This window comes from Barbus barbus (genome assembly GCF_936440315.1).
Source record: "Barbus barbus genome assembly, chromosome: 6".
NCBI lineage: Eukaryota > Metazoa > Chordata > Actinopteri > Cypriniformes > Cyprinidae > Barbus > Barbus barbus.
The window spans coordinates 25208994-25226699 of record NC_136734.1 but is presented as its reverse complement, the minus strand read 5'-3'; the positions used below and the strand labels follow the sequence as shown (position 1 = coordinate 25226699).

Genomic DNA, 17706 nt, shown 5'->3' with positions numbered 1-17706 from the left:
ATCTACAGTCAGTTGAAAGCAAATCTGCAAAGGCTTGTTTGCTAGAGCTATACGATACCACTATGACATTACCAGTTTGTTGTACATGTACCTTACATTAAATACAATGTATAATTTATACATTAAATAAGCTGTCACAGAGTATGAAATGAACACCCGCGGAACCCGCGTTAGCTCTGCGCAGCGGCGCGCGGCCTGTTCTAGACACAATTAATATTCATATTTTTACAATATTTACACTTGCAAAAATATAGGCTACATTTGTTTACATTTTGCAGAACAGAAGATCCGTCAATATGCATTTGTTTCGTTATGTTCAGAGTAGTCATGTGAGGTGTTTTCAGAGGTTTCAGTGTCAGAGGTTATAGGATAATACATAATTAATTTACTTTAAAATATAATTTAATTCAGTGATGCAAATCAGAATTTTCATCAGCTGTTACTCCAGTTTTCGGAGTCATATGATCCTTCAGAAATCATTATAATATATTGATTTATTACCAGTGTTGGAAACAGTTTTGCTGCTTAATATTTTTTGGAACCTGTGACATTTTGTTCAGTATTCTTTGATGAATAGAAAGCTAAAAAGAGCAGCCCTGATAATAAATCAACATGATTTCTGAAGGATTATGTGTCTCTGAAGACTGGGGTAAAGGCTGATGAAAATTCTGATTTGCATCACTGAAATAAATTACATTAAAATATATATATATATATATTTTGAACGGCAGTGTGTGTGTGTGTGTGTGTGTGTGTGTGTATACACATACACATTACATAAATGTAATCTATATATCTAAATAAAAATAGACTATATTCAGTACCTATATGATCCAAAGTAACTAGTAACTAACTACTTGAGTAGTTTTTTTATCCGATACTTTTTTACTCTTACTCAAGTAACTATTCAGACTATTACTTTTACTTTTACTTGAGTAAATATTTCTATAAGTACTTTTACTTGAGTACAGTTTTTGGGTACACTACCCACCTCTGCTCAGGAACTGCACTCCAGTGGTTTGAGTCTTACTTACCTCTCCTATAGGTCCTTCAAGGTATCTTAGAGGGGTAAGGTGTCCAAGTCGCAACATCTACCTACTGGTGTGCCTCAGGGCTCAGTTCTTGGACCACTTCTATTCTCTGTCTACATAGTATCACTAGGTTCTCTCATTCAGAAACATGGCTTTTTATATCACTGCTATGCTGATTCCACTCAGCTCTATCTCTCATTCCATCCTGAAGATCCTATGATAGCTGCTCGCATCTCAGCATGTCTAAATCTAAAAAGGGACAGTGATGAACCCCAAGTTTTACCCCAAGTTGAAAATTAGATGCTCAACACCTTGTCACGCTGCTGGCGTTTAAAAAAAAAAAAAAAGCGCCGCTCCCATTGAAAACTGAAAAAATACGTTAGCCTCAGGAAAAACGTTTTGGTGGACCCACAGCCTAACGGCTGCTAATATATTACATAAAGTGATATATTATTTTATTATATTACATATAATAGAAGTGCACCAAAATTTCTATTTGACAACTGCAACATTTTGATCAATACAATTTTGAACCATTCATTTCAAAATGTGGACATTTACTATTTTCCAAATTTACTCCATTGCCACCTGCACCTCTAACCAACTTGGCCGAATGTGTCACTTATTTTCTTCAACCACAGTTATAAATGTGCCTCACCCGCAGAATGTCAGTTTTGAGCTGTAGTTCTGTTGATGGTGCGGAGTGCATAAGGCCGAGCAGAGTACCCATGTCATCATCTCCAGATGGCGACAGCACCAGCTGTTGAATGATCATCAGAGCGTGCTCACGACACTGACGGTACTTCACAATGTTGTGCACACACCGGGCTCCGCCAAACTCACGGAACAATCCTGGGAGATTCAGATTTTCTTATTAAAAATTCATCTTGGTGTCATTTAAGCTTGGAGACAACTTCTGTTTCAACTTTATAGCTTGGCAAGATAATGTATTGTTTATGTAAATATTAGACACAACAAGACCATAGTGAGATTTAGAAATAACTGATCACCTCAGTGTCAATGCGATATTTGGAATTACTCGCTCATTTTCTGCAACAAAACCATTCTGACTGGAATCAATAAATAAAGCATGAGTGCATCTGTGAGACAGAGCATTCTGAGACTATCAGCAGCCATGATATAGAAGAGAAATGATTACAGAGCTGAAGTTAAGAGTGTTTCTCAACCAGAGACCTGACTCAGCACAGAGAGTGAGACTACTGCACTGCCTGAGAGCATGAAAATGAATTTTGACTCGTCCCTGAGTGCTTAAAAACAAGGAAAAACAGCAGTACAGTAACACAATTATAATGAAAGCCTAAGGGGTGCACTGGAAAGTTTTAAAACCAGCTATGTCAATCTCATATTTCTGTTCAAGACCATATGAAATCAAAAATTGACTTTTGTGGCACTGTCTATGTATAATAGCTTTGAGACCATCTATATACTAGCATACTGTTAAATAGCAGATCTTACAGATTTAAAATGTAGTCTTTCTTTTCTGACAAAATATTAAAAAATATTGATGACTCTTTGTGCATCACACAAATTTGTGTCTAATCAAAAGCTCTCAAGAATGAGTAGGAAGTAGCAAATGATGGTTTGCAGCTATGATGTAACTAAAGCCTAAGTACTGTTTTAAAGTAAAAGGGACAACTCCTTTTGTCCTGCCAAATCAGACCATTTTAAATGGAAATTATATCACTGTGATTGTCTTTTGATTAAAAAAGAAAAAAAATTTTGCCTGAGAGTTGAACTTCCTGTTACGCACAAATAAAGAAATACCAAAACCATCACTTAAACAAATACACAAGGTGTGGGGGGGATGTAGAACTCCAATTCTTTGTAAATCTGCAGAGCTTCAGCGTGACAGATTCCGTGAGGCCCTGATTATGAATAAAGGTAGCTAAAGAGGAAGAGACGGTGAGACCAAAACTACTGTGTCAGTCTAATTCCAAGCCTACTGGTCACCATTTCCTCTTTCAAAACCCAGCAAAACTCAGAGCCATAGACTTCTGGGCACCGTTTTGACATGTGGTGTGATAGCACTTCGGGTGATCAGAGTTTGTGTCCCAGCCTGTGGCCCTTTCCTAATCTTATTCCCCTCTACAAACCTTCATATTACAAGTGAATTTAACATTAAAAAAAAGAAAAAAGGCACAGTCATGCACAACATACCTGCATTGGTGTTTGAGCCTTGCAAGAGGACTGTGAGCGTCTCCATGACAAGCCAGGCAAGCTGTTTTTGCTCTTCAGCCACATTGTTTTTGGCATCACCTGACCACAGTGCGGGGGAGCAGTCATTGAAATTAAAACTAGTATCAGCATTGTTATTGGTAACTAAGACAAAAACGTTGAAAAAAATAGAGATATTTAAAAAAACTAATAAAAAAAGACAAAAGCACATAATAAAATTCCGAAAACTTAAAACTAAAATTTGAAAAACTAAAAAGTATAAAAAAATACAAGCTAATTCAAAATATTAATAAGCACTATATAAAAAATACTTAAAATAACCCTTACTAATAAATATTATTTAATTATTTAATTTTAGTTCACAAAAGATTTACCCTGGTCGCCATGGGCTTGCGTTGGATCTTTCAACAGTGCTGCATATTTGTGGAGCAGGTTAACTAGCACTTCCAGCAGTCCAACTTCACGGAAGACATCACTGAAGACAGGGTGATGGCGCCCGAGTTTGAGAAGAGTGCGAGTGGCTGTGATGCTGCATCCGTAAGAAGTACTTGACTTTAACAGCACGCTGACGCTAAAAAGCTCTTTGCATGGTACGTAATTAAGACCGAAGACAACAAACTCCAGTAGCTCGAAGTACTTGGACTGCACCTCCGGTAGCTTTGCTACTCGCTCTGCAAACTGCGACAGCGTATGCTGCGCCTCTAAGATGAAATAGTTGGCATAGTCGGTGGCATATATGTTGGCAATGGCTTCAAGGATCATGCGTGCTAATCGACCACTCTTGGCCTTCAAGAAGGCATTCTGAAGCACAGAGAAAGCCTGGATGTTTCTGACCGTGTGGCCTGAAAAAAAAGACATTGAATCAATGATGGACAAAAAATAACCAATACATTATTAAAAATGGCTCCTGTAGTGTTCCAAAAAAGTTAGTCATTCATACAGGTTTGGAACATGATGGTGAGTAAATAACAAAAGTATGTTCATTTTTGGCTTGACTATTCATTTAGCACCACCGTCTAGACTCCAGACACTCCAGTGACCTTTGGTGGGCTCCAGCTAGTAACACACAACCTCATATATTTTCATTTCCTCTCAATCTGAATGCAGAAGTGTATATTCATGACATGACTTCCAAATAATTCTGTTGCCAACATTGCCATAGTTGAGAGCAGTTCATTCAAGTCAGAGCCCAGAAGAGGGTTGAATTCAAAACATAAGTCTGTAACAAGACCAAGACTATGATTTATTTATTTATTTATGAACACCATGTCAGCAGCAAGGCAAATAACATAATAAAAAAGATATATAAGAAATTTAAGGTTAATACTAGAAACTTAATACACTAAGGTGATACTTTTTTAAATACAACAGTTAAACACATTTCTGAATAAAATCGTCTATTTTATGGTCGAGGACTAAGACCGAGAGCAAGACTGTAAAAAAATGGTCTTGGACTTTAACTCAAAGATTAAGACTCAGACCATGAAAATACATTCTTAGAATCAGACTCAAGGCTCATATTTTCATGGTCTTGGTCATAGACTTGGGAGTATGTGGACTCGGTCTTGACACTGACTCAAGCTTCTTGCGGTATCGGTTTTGATTCAGACTCAAATGAGCTGGTCTCGACTACAACACTGCTGAATAGCCACCAATGTTCTGAGCACAAAATTGATTACCGGTGTTTATTTCTCCATTGGGTCTTTCTGAAGAGTAATTATGCTATACAACTAGGCTTCAAGAAAAACATACTGTATGCAATAATACCTATGAACAACCGACCATCACATGATCATAGAGCGAGACAAGCCAGTCCTTCAACCCTGCAACCCTTAAAAACAGATTCTTGTGCATTCAACATTTATGAACTTCCAGTGAGCGCTATTGCTGGTTGAGTGAAAATGACATCACAAAGTAGGAAATAAACAGTCTCTGTGATTGGCTTGTTGGAAAAGAGGAAGTCTTGATGTGACTGGGTGCATAAACAACATAATCTGGCGCCATTATTTTAATTACAGCATTTAATGGCTCTTGGCAAGGCATAAAACAAGCCAAACAAATAACCTAACCAGATTACACAGTAGGTGTCTGCCATTTGCCTCCTTCTGACCAATTAATGCCATTTACAGCCAGTGAACACTAATGTTTTAAATCTCCCTCAGAAACCGCAGTCCCTTCTCCTTGTGTGACTAAAAGAGTAATCTAGCTGATGAAGGGAGGCAGCAGCAGACACAGATGAGGGGGTTAATAATTGAAAACGCCACTGCTAATCTCACTCAAAGGTTTAGACAGCCAGCTAGGTTAATTCGTCCTGCAAGCTCTTAAAAAAGATTCAAGAGTTTTGTAGGTGATGGATTTAAGTATCATTGATTTAAGATTTAAGTATCATTGCCATATTTTTTGAATGAATGAATGAAATCATTTAAAAAGTCATTTGAATTTCTTTGTTTGGACGCAAGAAATGAATCCCAGCGGATGCAAAAATGTGAATGCCTGCAAATATAGAAGCACACTAAATCTCTCAATTATTTTAGTAATGCAGGCCCATTAAGCTTTTAGCATTGCAAACTAGCCATCTGAATCCCAAATGTTTTCATGATTCCTGGCCAAAGTTCAACATACCCCGGAATTTCACATCACCAACTCTCACACCCAGCTGTGCTGTGATACAAGTTAAGAGTCAAGTGCATGTCAATTTATGAGGGCTGACCTTTCCCAGAAGGCTGTGGAACCACAAAACCTGGAAGCAGGAAGGGTGCTCCGGTGGTGAGACCAGCTGGCTTCAGCTCGCTGACACCATATGTGGTCAGAGCGGTCACCAGGTTCACCAGGTCCTTTAGAGCATCTTTGGATTCATCCTCTTTGGCCTGCTCCAACCTAATATGTACAGCAAATATAACAGAGAATATCACTACTGAATCATATCAGAATTTAAAATAACTAATACTGCCTCTTATTGCCTTTAAATTATTAATTTTTAGGGGTGAGCAATCCCTTTAAGCTAACACTAAGGAAACATACAAGCAAGATAATAAAATAACTCAAATACTTTAAGAAATTGTATTCTGCAAGAACACACTCAACTGATCAAATTGACAGTAGAGACATTTATAATGTAACAAAAGATTTGTCTATTTATTAAATTGCTCTATTCTTTTTCTATTCTATTCTATCTAAAAAAAAAAAAAACTTGCTATGTATACTGCATTAAAATAATTGAGACTTGTTATAGCACTTGCATATCATTGCTCTTTTGTTGATTTTGATTGCTTCTATTGTCCTCATTTGTAAGTCGCTTTGGATAAAAGTGTCTACTAAATGACTAAATGTATGTGTATGTATTATGTTAAATGTATTTCAGAATTTTTTTTTTTTTTCATCAAGTGAGTGAAGTGAAGTGACATTCAGCCAAGTATGGTGACCCATACTCGGAATTCGTGCTCTGCATTTAACCCATTCAACGTGCACACACACATCGTGAACACACACACACCGTGAACATACACCCGGAGCAGTGGGCAGCCATTTTATGCTGCAGCGCCCGGGGAGCAGTTGGGGGTTCGGTGCCTTGCTCAAGGGCACCTCAGTCGTGGTATTGAGGGTGGAGAGAGCGCTGGACATTCACTCCCCCCACCTACAATTCCTGCCGGCCGGGGACTCGAACCCGCAACCTTTGGATTACAAGTCCGACTCTCTAACCATTAGGCCACGACTTCAAAGAGTCAGTTTCCTTAAAAATATTAAGCAGCACAACTGTTTTCATTTGATAATAATACGAAATGTTACTCAAGCACCAACTCAACCATATTAGAATGATTTCTCAAGGATCACTACCATTCCAAACTTTTGAACGTAGTGTGCAAGAGCATGAAATATTGATTTATTTAGTAATGAGCAATGTAATAAGTTTGAAAACATACAGTCTGCTTATCATTACTGCAAAATAACCCTCTTCCTGACCACACATTATCCTTGAAATATAAAATCCTGAAGATTTGTGCAATAAATAATTAAAAATCAGTCACCTGATCATAAGATCTATGAGGAAGGTGTAGCCCTGACACATGCGGAAGTCATCCAGGAGTGTCTGAGAGACATCACTCGAATCCTTTAAAAAACAGGAGAGCCCAGCAAACATCTCCACAATCTCCAGAGGAGAGAGGTCATCTGACTGTTGCATGTTCTGGATGCACGTTGACAAGCACTCTTTCTCTGCAAGAGAGAGAGAACAAATATTGTCATTTTTTAAGCTGTTTTAACTTTTTTGCAGTAAACCAACAAATGCCTAAAAGACACCATTTCCACATTCACATACTTCAAACGACTTAAATACATCTTAAGGGCAAAGATTTGAGCATTGATCCATTAACTGCAGAGCAATTCTTGGCAAAAGTGTCTGCAAAGCGTCTAAAAATGCTACAAGCACAATAGTGAGTGACAGTAACCGGTTACGTAAGTTTAAAATGTTACTAGGGTTCATAAGATGCCAGCAGCAAAACATTGTCAGTATTATGCATCCATGCACAGCAACGGCAAAGAACCACAGCGAAAGAAGTCAAATCATCATCGCAACTTACCGTGGATGTACTTGACGACATTGACGCTGAGACCATGTCGGGAGATGGTGGTAAGCACTTCTCCAGCGCTCTTCCTCCAGGGAAGGTTGTGGGGGGGACACCAGGAGGTGATGGCACTGAAGAGCAGCTGTAGATCATCCTTCTGGGCCAGCTCTTCTGCTGGAGACACGTAGCTGCACAGCTTCACAAGGATCTGAGAAGAAAAAGTAATAGTTGGTCTCAATATGTATACTTTATGGATATTTTGTGGAGAAAATGCCGTTCCTAAAGACAGACAGACCTGGACAAAGACTTTCTGTAGAAGAGCTCTGCGGTCCGCCAGAGGAAGCTCAGTCTGGGTGGCACCAGGAACCTCGGGCATGTGGGGCAGGTCAAAAAACAAATAAAGACACTTCACCAGCGTGGAGGGCACAGACATGGTGGTCATACAGTCCACTGTTTTCTGTAGAAACAGAAGGGGAAGGATTCAAATTCAGCGAATGAGCAGAACGTGTTTTTTTATGTATTCAAATACGAATAACTGGCAACCTGTTTAATATTCTACAATTCTGTTAACAGATTGACTAGAGAAGGGGGAAAATAAAAATGAGTCACTTTGGATTAAATATCAATCCTATGAAACACCGTGTTTAAAACATCATCATCATCATCATCATTAGATAGCTTACTGATTGGTTAAACAAGGATTATAACCGTTCTAAACTAGTTTGAGGTGTAAACATGAACAACTTTTACTTGAATAACCTATTTTCTGTCACTACAAATGATTACACACTATTGTTCAAAAGTTTGGGGTTGGTAAGATTTTCGAAAGTTTTTGACAGAAGTCTCTCATGCTCACCAAAGCTGCATTTGTTTGATCTAAAATAAAGTAAAAACAGCAATATTGTGAATTATTCTTAAAATGTAACTGTTATATATATATATATATATATATATATATATATATATATATATATATATATATATATATACACTCACCTAAAGGATTATTAGGAACACCATACTAATACTGTGTTTGACCCCCTTTCGCCTTCAGAACTGCCTTAATTCTACGTGGCATTGATTCAACAAGGTGCTGAAAGCATTCTTTAGAAATGTTGGTCCATATTGATAGGATAGCATCTTGCAGTTGATGGAGATTTGTGGGATGCACATCCAGGGCACGAAGCTCCCGTTCCACCACATCCCAAAGATGCTCTATTGGGTTGAGATCTGGTGACTGTGGGGGACATTTTAGTACAGTGAACTCATTGTCATGTTCAAGAAACCAATTTGAAATGATTCGAGCTTTGTGACATGGTGCATTATCCTGCTGGAAGTAGCCATCAGAGGATGGGTACATGGTGGTCATAAAGGGATGGACATGGTCAGAAACAATGCTCAGGTAGGCCGTGGCATTTAAACGATGCCCAATTGGCACTAAGGGGCCTAAAGTGTGCCAAGAAAACATCCCCCACACCATTACACCACCACCAGCAGCCTGCACAGTGGTAACAAGGCATGATGGATCCATGTTCTCATTCTGTTTACGCCAAATTCTGACTCTACCATCTGAATGTCTCAACAGAAATCGAGACTCATCAGACCAGGCAACATTTTTCCAGTCTTCAACCGTCCAATTTTGGTGAGCTCATGCAAATTGTAGCCTCTTTTTCCTATTTGTAGTGGAGATGAGTGGTACCCGGTGGGGTCTTCTGCTGTTGTAGCCCATCTGCCTCAAGGTTGTGCGTGTTGTGGCTTCACAAATGCTTTGCTGCATACCTCGGTTGTAACGAGTGGTTATTTCAGTCAAAGTTGCTCTTCTATCAGCTTGAATCAGTCGGCCCATTCTCCTCTGACCTCTAGCATCAACAAGGCATTTTCGCCCACAGGACTGCCGCATACTGGATGTTTTTCCCTTTTCACACCATTCTTTGTAAACCCTAGAAATGGTTCTGCGTGAAAATCCCAGTAACTGAGCAGATTGTGAAATACTCAGACCGGCCCGTCTGGCACCAACAACCATGCCACGCTCAAAATTGCTTAAATCACCTTTCTTTCCCATTCTGACATTCAGTTTGGAGTTCAGGAGATTGTCTTGACCAGGACCACACCCCTAAATGCATTGAAGCAACTGCCATGTGATTGGTTGATTAATGAGAAATTGAACAGGTGTTCCTAATAATCCTTTAGGTGAGTGTATATATGTTTTTTTTGTTTTTTAAATAAACTAAGCAGTAACGTAAATAATTACAACCTTTATTGTCTAAAGCCAATAAACTATGTGTACTGATGAAAGGCTAGAAGGTATACAGTAAACCAACTTGTGTGCAATGCACTACAATGCATAACACTATTTGGGTCTCAGGACCTTTGTGAAACCTTGACAAGCATATATGGGAGATCAGTGATGTCATCACTCTGCACTAAAGGGGCTCAGGTGGACGTGACTGAAACTAAATGCTGCAGGTGGGTCAGAGCTTCGCTTTTCACTGCCATGTCACCTGCAGCAGTATTGCCTGACACTAATCAGCGCAGGATCCTGCTGCTGGTGCCAAAGAAACACTGATGAGAGGAAAAAATCCCATCAGCCGCTTTTAAAGCAAGTCAGGAAGTGGTAGGTTTCAGCTCAATCCGGCCAATAATTCTCTCTCTCACACATAAACACACACACACGCACAGCCCAAGCACTTTTTTCACTGCAGATCCAGTCTGTAGCAGTGTGCACAGGCTGTCACATAAAAACCTGTCCACTCACAAAGGGTCAGAAAAAGTCAAGTTTATTATTAGCAATCAAAAATGCTCACAAAACATTTTTTCTTATTGTTGAAAAAAGTTCTGCTGCTTAATAGTTTTACTGAAATTATGTTTTTTTTAATCAATTTAATTGCATCCTTACTGAATAAAAGTAGTAATTTTGTTTAAAAAAAAATTACTGAACCCAAAATTTTAAACAATAGTGCAGTTATCAATATAGTCATCTTTCTTGGTGTGAACAGGCCTTAAGACAAGGCCAAAGAATCCCAGCAGTGCCAAACCTTAATGGAGGATGCATTACAGCACAGTCACATTCAATGCTTTCATAAGAATGAGACAGCAAAACAGAAGATTAATCACTTCTGCATTTTCATTCCAGTAAACACACTACGTGCACAAAAAATAAATCATACCACTCTCTGCCAAATCAAAACATTCCACTATTTAGCAACATTAATAGTCTTTTGCATACAAATTAAAGACAGTTACACTAATAAAGCCTCTCAGGTAAAAGGTCCATGTGTGAGAGAAATTTAACCAGTTGGACTCCATAAAGCCCCCGTTATGGCAGACGGTCAAGACTTGAAATAGCTCTCTCTGTGGTAGATAACCTCAACACTGAAGCGACGCTAACGGACAATGTGGTTTAGGGTCAAGTGTACATGACACCTACAGGCACTAAACGATGATGTTTGACAGGAACATAAAGAAGGAAAAAGCAGGAGGACTTCTCACAGACAGTCAACGCAGAGGAAGATGAGACAAGAGAGACGGTGACCGTGAGGGTGAATTGAGGGTGCATTGGGAATGTAGAGCATGAAGGGCGTCCTTACAGAGAGAAAAGAAAAGACCTTTGTTGTTTCCGAGGGGCGGAGGGTGTTGCCAAGAGCACCAGTTTTTGTCTGCAACTCACAGCTTAGAATACAAACATATTTCGCCCCAAAAGCTTGTTTCACTTCTCAAAACTAGAGCCTCCTGCCTGAAAAGATAATGGTGCATGTCCAATTAATTCAAGGTCATTCTCTGGATTATGACAAGCTCTAAATTGTGCCATATCATTGGATCCGCATTTCAAAAGGTCTGCATTTAGGTGGTGGAAATGGTTTTTATGTGCATTGCAGCATGGAGATTTTATCAGAAAGTGTTTTCATTATATTTTCACAGCAAAGCAGAAAGAGGGAGTAGGAAATGTAAAAACAGCCAATGTGTGTGAAACAAAAAGGGCACTTATTAGACCACAGGAAATCTACACTTCTGCACTCCGTCTTTATGTGCACAAGTTCTTTTCAGTGTGTTATGGAGGTAAATGATCCTTAAGGATTACATGAACCAAAATAAAATTAGAGCTAACAACAGACTTGAGAGCGTGCTGGCAAAACTTCAGCCAATTAATGAGATCCTACTTTATTAAAGCAGGCCAACACAAACAACTTGCACTGCATGAACATAACCATACAAAATCACAAGGAGACGTGAACATTAAAAAAGCAAGGTTGCAGTGAGTACAAAAATATTTATATTCTTTTGAACTTTCGATTCATTAAAGAATCCTGAAAAAAAAAAGTATGGCTGTCTTCACAAAACAATATTAATAATAATAAGAATCAGCATATTAGAATGATTTCTGAAGGATCATGTAACAGTGAAGACTGGAGTAATGGCTCCTAAAAATTCAGCTTTTCCAAAGGAATTAATTAGATTTGAAAAATTACGCATTTTAAAATCACAATAATATTTCACAATTTTACTGTTTTTTGATCAAATAAAAGCACATATGGGGAATTATTCTTTGAATTACCTTGGAGAACCATGTGAATACCATGTCCATCGCTGTACCATGGTACTGCCACAGCACTTTTCATAAGAGACAGAACTTGAAGGGCTTTTATTCTTGTGGGAACAGTAGTTACAACATTCCCATTCAGTCGATAAAACACATGACTATGGGACATCAACAGACAGCCCTTTAATAATGCCCATGATGTCACCATGCCCTTCTAACAGAGTAAATACATATATACCCGGAAACCATTTACTTCTACAGTACATGGCATGGCTTTACCCACAATGCATTGCAAAAGAAAAATAGAAATATAGAAAAATGATATCCAGCACCAGCTACTAATGAATATATTGTATGAGATGTCATAGATTCTCATTGTGATGCATAAAATTTACATTGGCCCTTCCAAAGTGCTATAATTTATGAGATACAGTTTGAGCACTGACATAATGACCTCCCTTGGATAGGGAAATCTGCACCTCTATTCCGTAGACTGACTTCAAAGAGCTTTGGATGAGAGTGGGATCGGTCCTTCCTCATCTAATGAATGACATGATAGGCACATTGTCTGTTTGATCAATCCATGAGAGGAAGTGCTTCAGGGCAACAAAAAAAAAAAAAGTAATTGGAGATCATTTATGTGGTGTGTAGCTGACCACACCTTTCACTTCAAAACAGGGCTTCATAAAGTGTCCCTTGACTTGGCAGTCATGGCCTCAAGCTGTGCAGGCTTGAGCAATCAATAGCCTGAGAAACAGGCTATTGTTGGAGAAGCCATCTTTCACTACAGAGTGAGGAATATTCCTCCTTTCTCCTGCTCTTGTTCAAATCAAAAATGTACCAATGTCATACTAATCCTTCCATCCTCCACGCAGTGCTCCAGTTTCTCCATCTTGAAAGCGGCAGTTTTTCTCTCTCTGATAGCTGAGATCTGTGCAACTCAAGATAAGGGGTCTTGTTCAGCTGTGAACCAAGCACACGCTCAATAAATTACACCTGCTGTTTCTAGATTTAAGCAATACAGCCGCTGATAGTGATCTTGATTTGTGTTCCGAAGATAAACAAAGGCGTAAAAAATTTGGAAAGACATGAGGGTGAGTAATTAATGACAGAATTTTCATTTTTGGGTGAACTATACCTTTTGTATTGTAAATATATTTCTCAATATTCCTGTTTTTACTGTATTTTTGATCAAATAAATGCAGCCTTGGTGAGCATAAGAGAGTTCATTAAAAAAAAACATTAAACAAACTGCATGTATTTATGTCTCTGCATATATTTTTCTAGTCCAGAATGACATTGTTTTTATTTGTAAATGCTTCTTGTGATCGTTTCAGCTGAAGCACATTAAACACACAGACCTGTCCTGAGGAAGCCAGCAGGTTGATGGTGGTCAAGAGCATCCAGCCCCGGCTCGCCTCCTCGCTTTGATTTACCTCCAGAAACTGCACAATGGCTCTGCTGGCCGCCTCTGTTGGAGGAGCACACACACACAAACAGAATCACTGACGCGTTTAACAGTCTGTGCATGTGGATCAAATCCATTTTCACACGTCAGCTTGTGTGTGACTGGCCTCATCTGGGGAAGGACGCGGAGTCAATTAGAGGTGATGACATGCAGGCCGTTTCTCATTCATCCATTGCTGCCTCTTTTTAAGATGCAATATCGTGACACTTCAATTCACAAAGGATAAGATTTGCTCAGAAGTTATTTTCTGCTCCAATGGAAAAGCAATCATATAATGACATTTAGAAATCCATTGTTATTAAAAATGCAATAAATCTCACATGAAGAATAAATACAGTATTATTAACATTATATTACATTATATAAGTATTATGAATATAGTTTGAAAACAAAAACAAGTGTTAAAATATAATAGATGGTATAAAAAATCTGCTAAAATGCTTAAACACTTGCTCCTCATTGTATCACGAGATGCTCAATCTGGTGTTTGTGGATCTATGCAGCATATGCTGTCACGGTAGATTACATCACCAAAAATAAACATTACTGTACATCATGTGCCAAGACAATCTGCCAGCACACAGTGTGCGGACAGCAGAGTAACTCAGAGACCAATAATATTAGTAATAAAAGCAAGAACACATATGTATAAAGCAGGTATAGGTTCAGGTTCAACACTGTTATGTCTATACAAACTTATTAATAAATAGAGGATACAACTTCTATTAAATCACTTAAAAAAAAAAAAAACGATTTAGCTTGTGTAATGGGCCAATTTTAAGGTTAATTAATACATTAAAATGAGAGGAAAAAATGGGTGAGACTGTCAGGGTTCTGTCACTTCGGTCTAGTTTATTCATGGTTTTGTGACGGAGCCCTGACACTCCCTTCTTGTCTTGTTTTCTGGTGGCTTCGAGTGTGCTCGAGCTGCGCGCTCTCTTGTCTGCATGCTCTGTTTCATGTTGGGGCGTGGTGTTCGGATCCCGGCACTCCTGTCTTGTTCAGACTCTGTTCTGGCTTCATGTCGGGGTTCGGACACTCACGCTCCAGGTTTGTTCTTGCTGGGGAGCGTGCGATTTCGAGTTCGCTCAAGCCGTGCGCTCCTCTGTCCTCTGTGTGTGTGTTTTGTTCGGCACGCGGTCCAGTTTCGGCGTGCTTTTTCTTGTTTTGTCTTGTTCTGTGTGGCACGCAGCTGGTGTTTTTTCACTGGCTGCGTGCTTTCATGTTTGTTTTTTGTGAACACGTGGCTTATGATTCTTCTCATTAGCTGCATGTTCGTGTCCTGTTTTGCACATGGCTAGTGATTTGTTTTGCTGGCCATGTGCTTGTGTTTTTGTTTTGTTTGAGCACATGTCTGGTCTTGTTTAGTTCTCTGTGCCATGTGCTCATGTCAATTGTCTTGACCCCACCCACCTTGTTTCCTGATTATTGGTTAATTTGCCCCACCTGTTACCTCATTACCCTCCTCATTTGCTCCCTTTATAAGCTCCTTGTGTTTTCAGTCCTGTGCCAGTTCGTCGTCGTATGTTCCCCTGTCGTGTGCTGATCCTGCCTTGCCTTGTCGTGCCCTGTCCTGCCTTGCCAAGCCTGCCAGCTGTCCTGTTTTTCCCCTACGGGGTAGTTTTGGTTGGTTTTGTTTATTTTTATTATTAATAAAAGCCCATTCTCTGCAGTACTGAGTCCTCGCCTCATCCTCTCTCCCCACAACCCTGACAGAGACTTGTTTTAATCTATTGGGAATTGAATGGATTGAAAAAAAAGTGAAACCAAATGAAAGAAAACAAAGTGTGGTCAAATTAACCTGTTTACATCAACCTTCAAAAAAAAAAAAAAAGATTCTGTAATGACTTTTAATATATCATGCTAACACATTTTTCAGCCTTTTGAAGTTTTCTTACAATTAAATAAATTGGACCAGGTCTGTGTAATACATACTTGTGTGTTAACAGAATACCCAGGACATTTGAGTAGTTTGAAGTACCTGTTGATTTATTGGATGCTCTCCGTCTGATCTCAGTCACCATCAGCCTGGACACTTGAGTGGTGAACTGCAGCAGGTCTGAAAACTTCTCATTCATCATGTTTGGTGGAGCATTCCCAAACACCTGTCACACACACAAAAACAGCATTTAAAGAGCTCAAACAACCTTCTTTTCATGTAGTGCTTTTTTCCCTCTTCAAAGATGGGGACCTGTTGAGTTAAAGCTGAGGTTTAATCAACAGTCACTCCCTTGATGTCTGAAGAGCAGTATGCTCAGTTTATAGAGTTCTTTAGCTTTCGTAGCAGCACTGATAAGACATTCACAAAACTGCCCTTCAGCATCTGGCTCGCAGTCAGAATGTCCAGTCAAATTAGTATACTAACCACAAACATTCATAAGAGGCGCAAGACCATCATGTTCAAATCTAGACTGTCAGGCCTCTTGTTGTTTGAAGAAATCAAAATCAAGAGAGACATACGGTGGTAATGCTAATACACAGTGGTCGTCATCAAATATGACAGCATTGTAAATAGAGAGCCTGTTTCATCCCACTTTCACAAGTGCTCTCCAAACGCACACAGGCTGCAGCAGGTCAGCGCTCTTTTATGCACAATGATGAGCTGTAGCTGAGGTCGTATGCAGAGTTTCTGTATAATCAATGGTGGATGATTAGCACCATCATGCTCTTCTCCAGCCTGTGAGAGTCACTTGATGTCATAACGACTACTTAGCCTTTGTAAATGAAGCACTTGTAACTGCTGGTTCTTTCCTTCTCGTTGTTTAAGTTAACAGTAAGTATAGTGTAAATAATTAGGCTTAAAAGACAGGGATGTATTATTTTAATTATCAGAAGAATAAAAGAATAAAATATTTTTTTGTTTGGTGATTTTCTAGCATTTCTGCATATGAAGTTTACAGTCATTACAGCTTTACAACTTCCAGCTACTGGTGCAATTATAATAAATGAGACAAAAAGAGAGAGGAAAAAAAAAAAGAACAAAGCCACCAGGGGTGTTTTAGTGTTATCAGTGCAATAAAATATCTACTATATTTGTCTTCTCTGTTAATGCATTTTGACTGGTGAGGCTGTACTGTTCAGAAGTCTTTCTACTTTGTCTACCTCTGCTTCTTTTTTCTTTAAATAAATTGCATTATTCTGCTGCACATTACATTTATGTAAACAGCCATCTCTCTCTCACCCGGTTGAAAACAGGCAGCATCATGTAGAGCTTCTCCTCCTGCTCTTTTTGTGTCATGTGGCGCGGCGGGTGGCAGAGCTCGGAGAAGAGACGGCGCAGGTGCATGAGTCCCAGCGCGTTGTCTTGTGGGCTGCACTCCTCCTGCCGTGGCCTCCCCATGATCCTCTTCACCATATTCATTTTCAGAGGCTTCTTGAGGCCGAAGCCAGCCCTGACAGAGCAGACAAATACACAAAAGAGAGGTTTGGTGAAATGGAGGAAATGAACAGGGGACAGTGAGGAGGGGAAAAAATAACAAGATGTCAGGGAAATTGATTGTCGATTGATTGTCCACTTCTAATGTGACGTGATATGCTAGATTCAAATTGCAGATCAAATTCAGCCTGTTAATTTTTTGCTGTGAACTGCTTCTGTCTGAGACCCTTTAGTGAGGATTCTGCTGCAGGTACAGAAATACTGCAGGACACACAAACAAAACTGGATCCAAGATATTATTTAGGTTCATTTCAAGGACACAGCGATGAAAGCAAACTTAAATAATGTTTTAATATGGTTTCTGTTTTGGTTTTCAAAACTAAAGTGAGACCAGTGAGGTGCTAATTCGGCGAGAGAAGGTGCCAATAAAAGGTCCGTACACCATACTAATCAAGCAATTACAACTGTTTATTGTTGGTACACACAGCTGATATCAATAATACTGATACTGATCATAAGTAAATGCATAGAATGAT

The 17706-nt window shown here is 39.2% G+C and overlaps 1 protein-coding gene across 1 annotated transcript in view; it reads right to left on the bottom strand.

The window, feature by feature from the left end:
* Positions 1-17182, bottom strand: part of LOC306871722 (WD repeat and FYVE domain-containing protein 3) — a 62224-nt gene extending 45042 nt beyond the window's left edge. Inside the window, exons 1-10 of the mRNA XM_079419839.1 lie at positions 16976-17182; positions 15776-15899; positions 13688-13797; positions 8085-8246; positions 7805-7997; positions 7253-7439; positions 5938-6104; positions 3602-4069; positions 3210-3308; positions 1690-1883 (exon numbers count right to left, since the gene is read on the bottom strand). Coding sequence (XP_079275965.1) covers positions 1690-1883; positions 3210-3308; positions 3602-4069; positions 5938-6104; positions 7253-7439; positions 7805-7997; positions 8085-8246; positions 13688-13797; positions 15776-15899; positions 16976-17155 — 1884 coding nt within the window. The 5' untranslated portion in view covers positions 17156-17182. The remainder of the gene's footprint in view (positions 1-1689; positions 1884-3209; positions 3309-3601; positions 4070-5937; positions 6105-7252; positions 7440-7804; positions 7998-8084; positions 8247-13687; positions 13798-15775; positions 15900-16975) is intronic.
* Between the last annotated feature and the right edge of the window lie 524 nt (positions 17183-17706).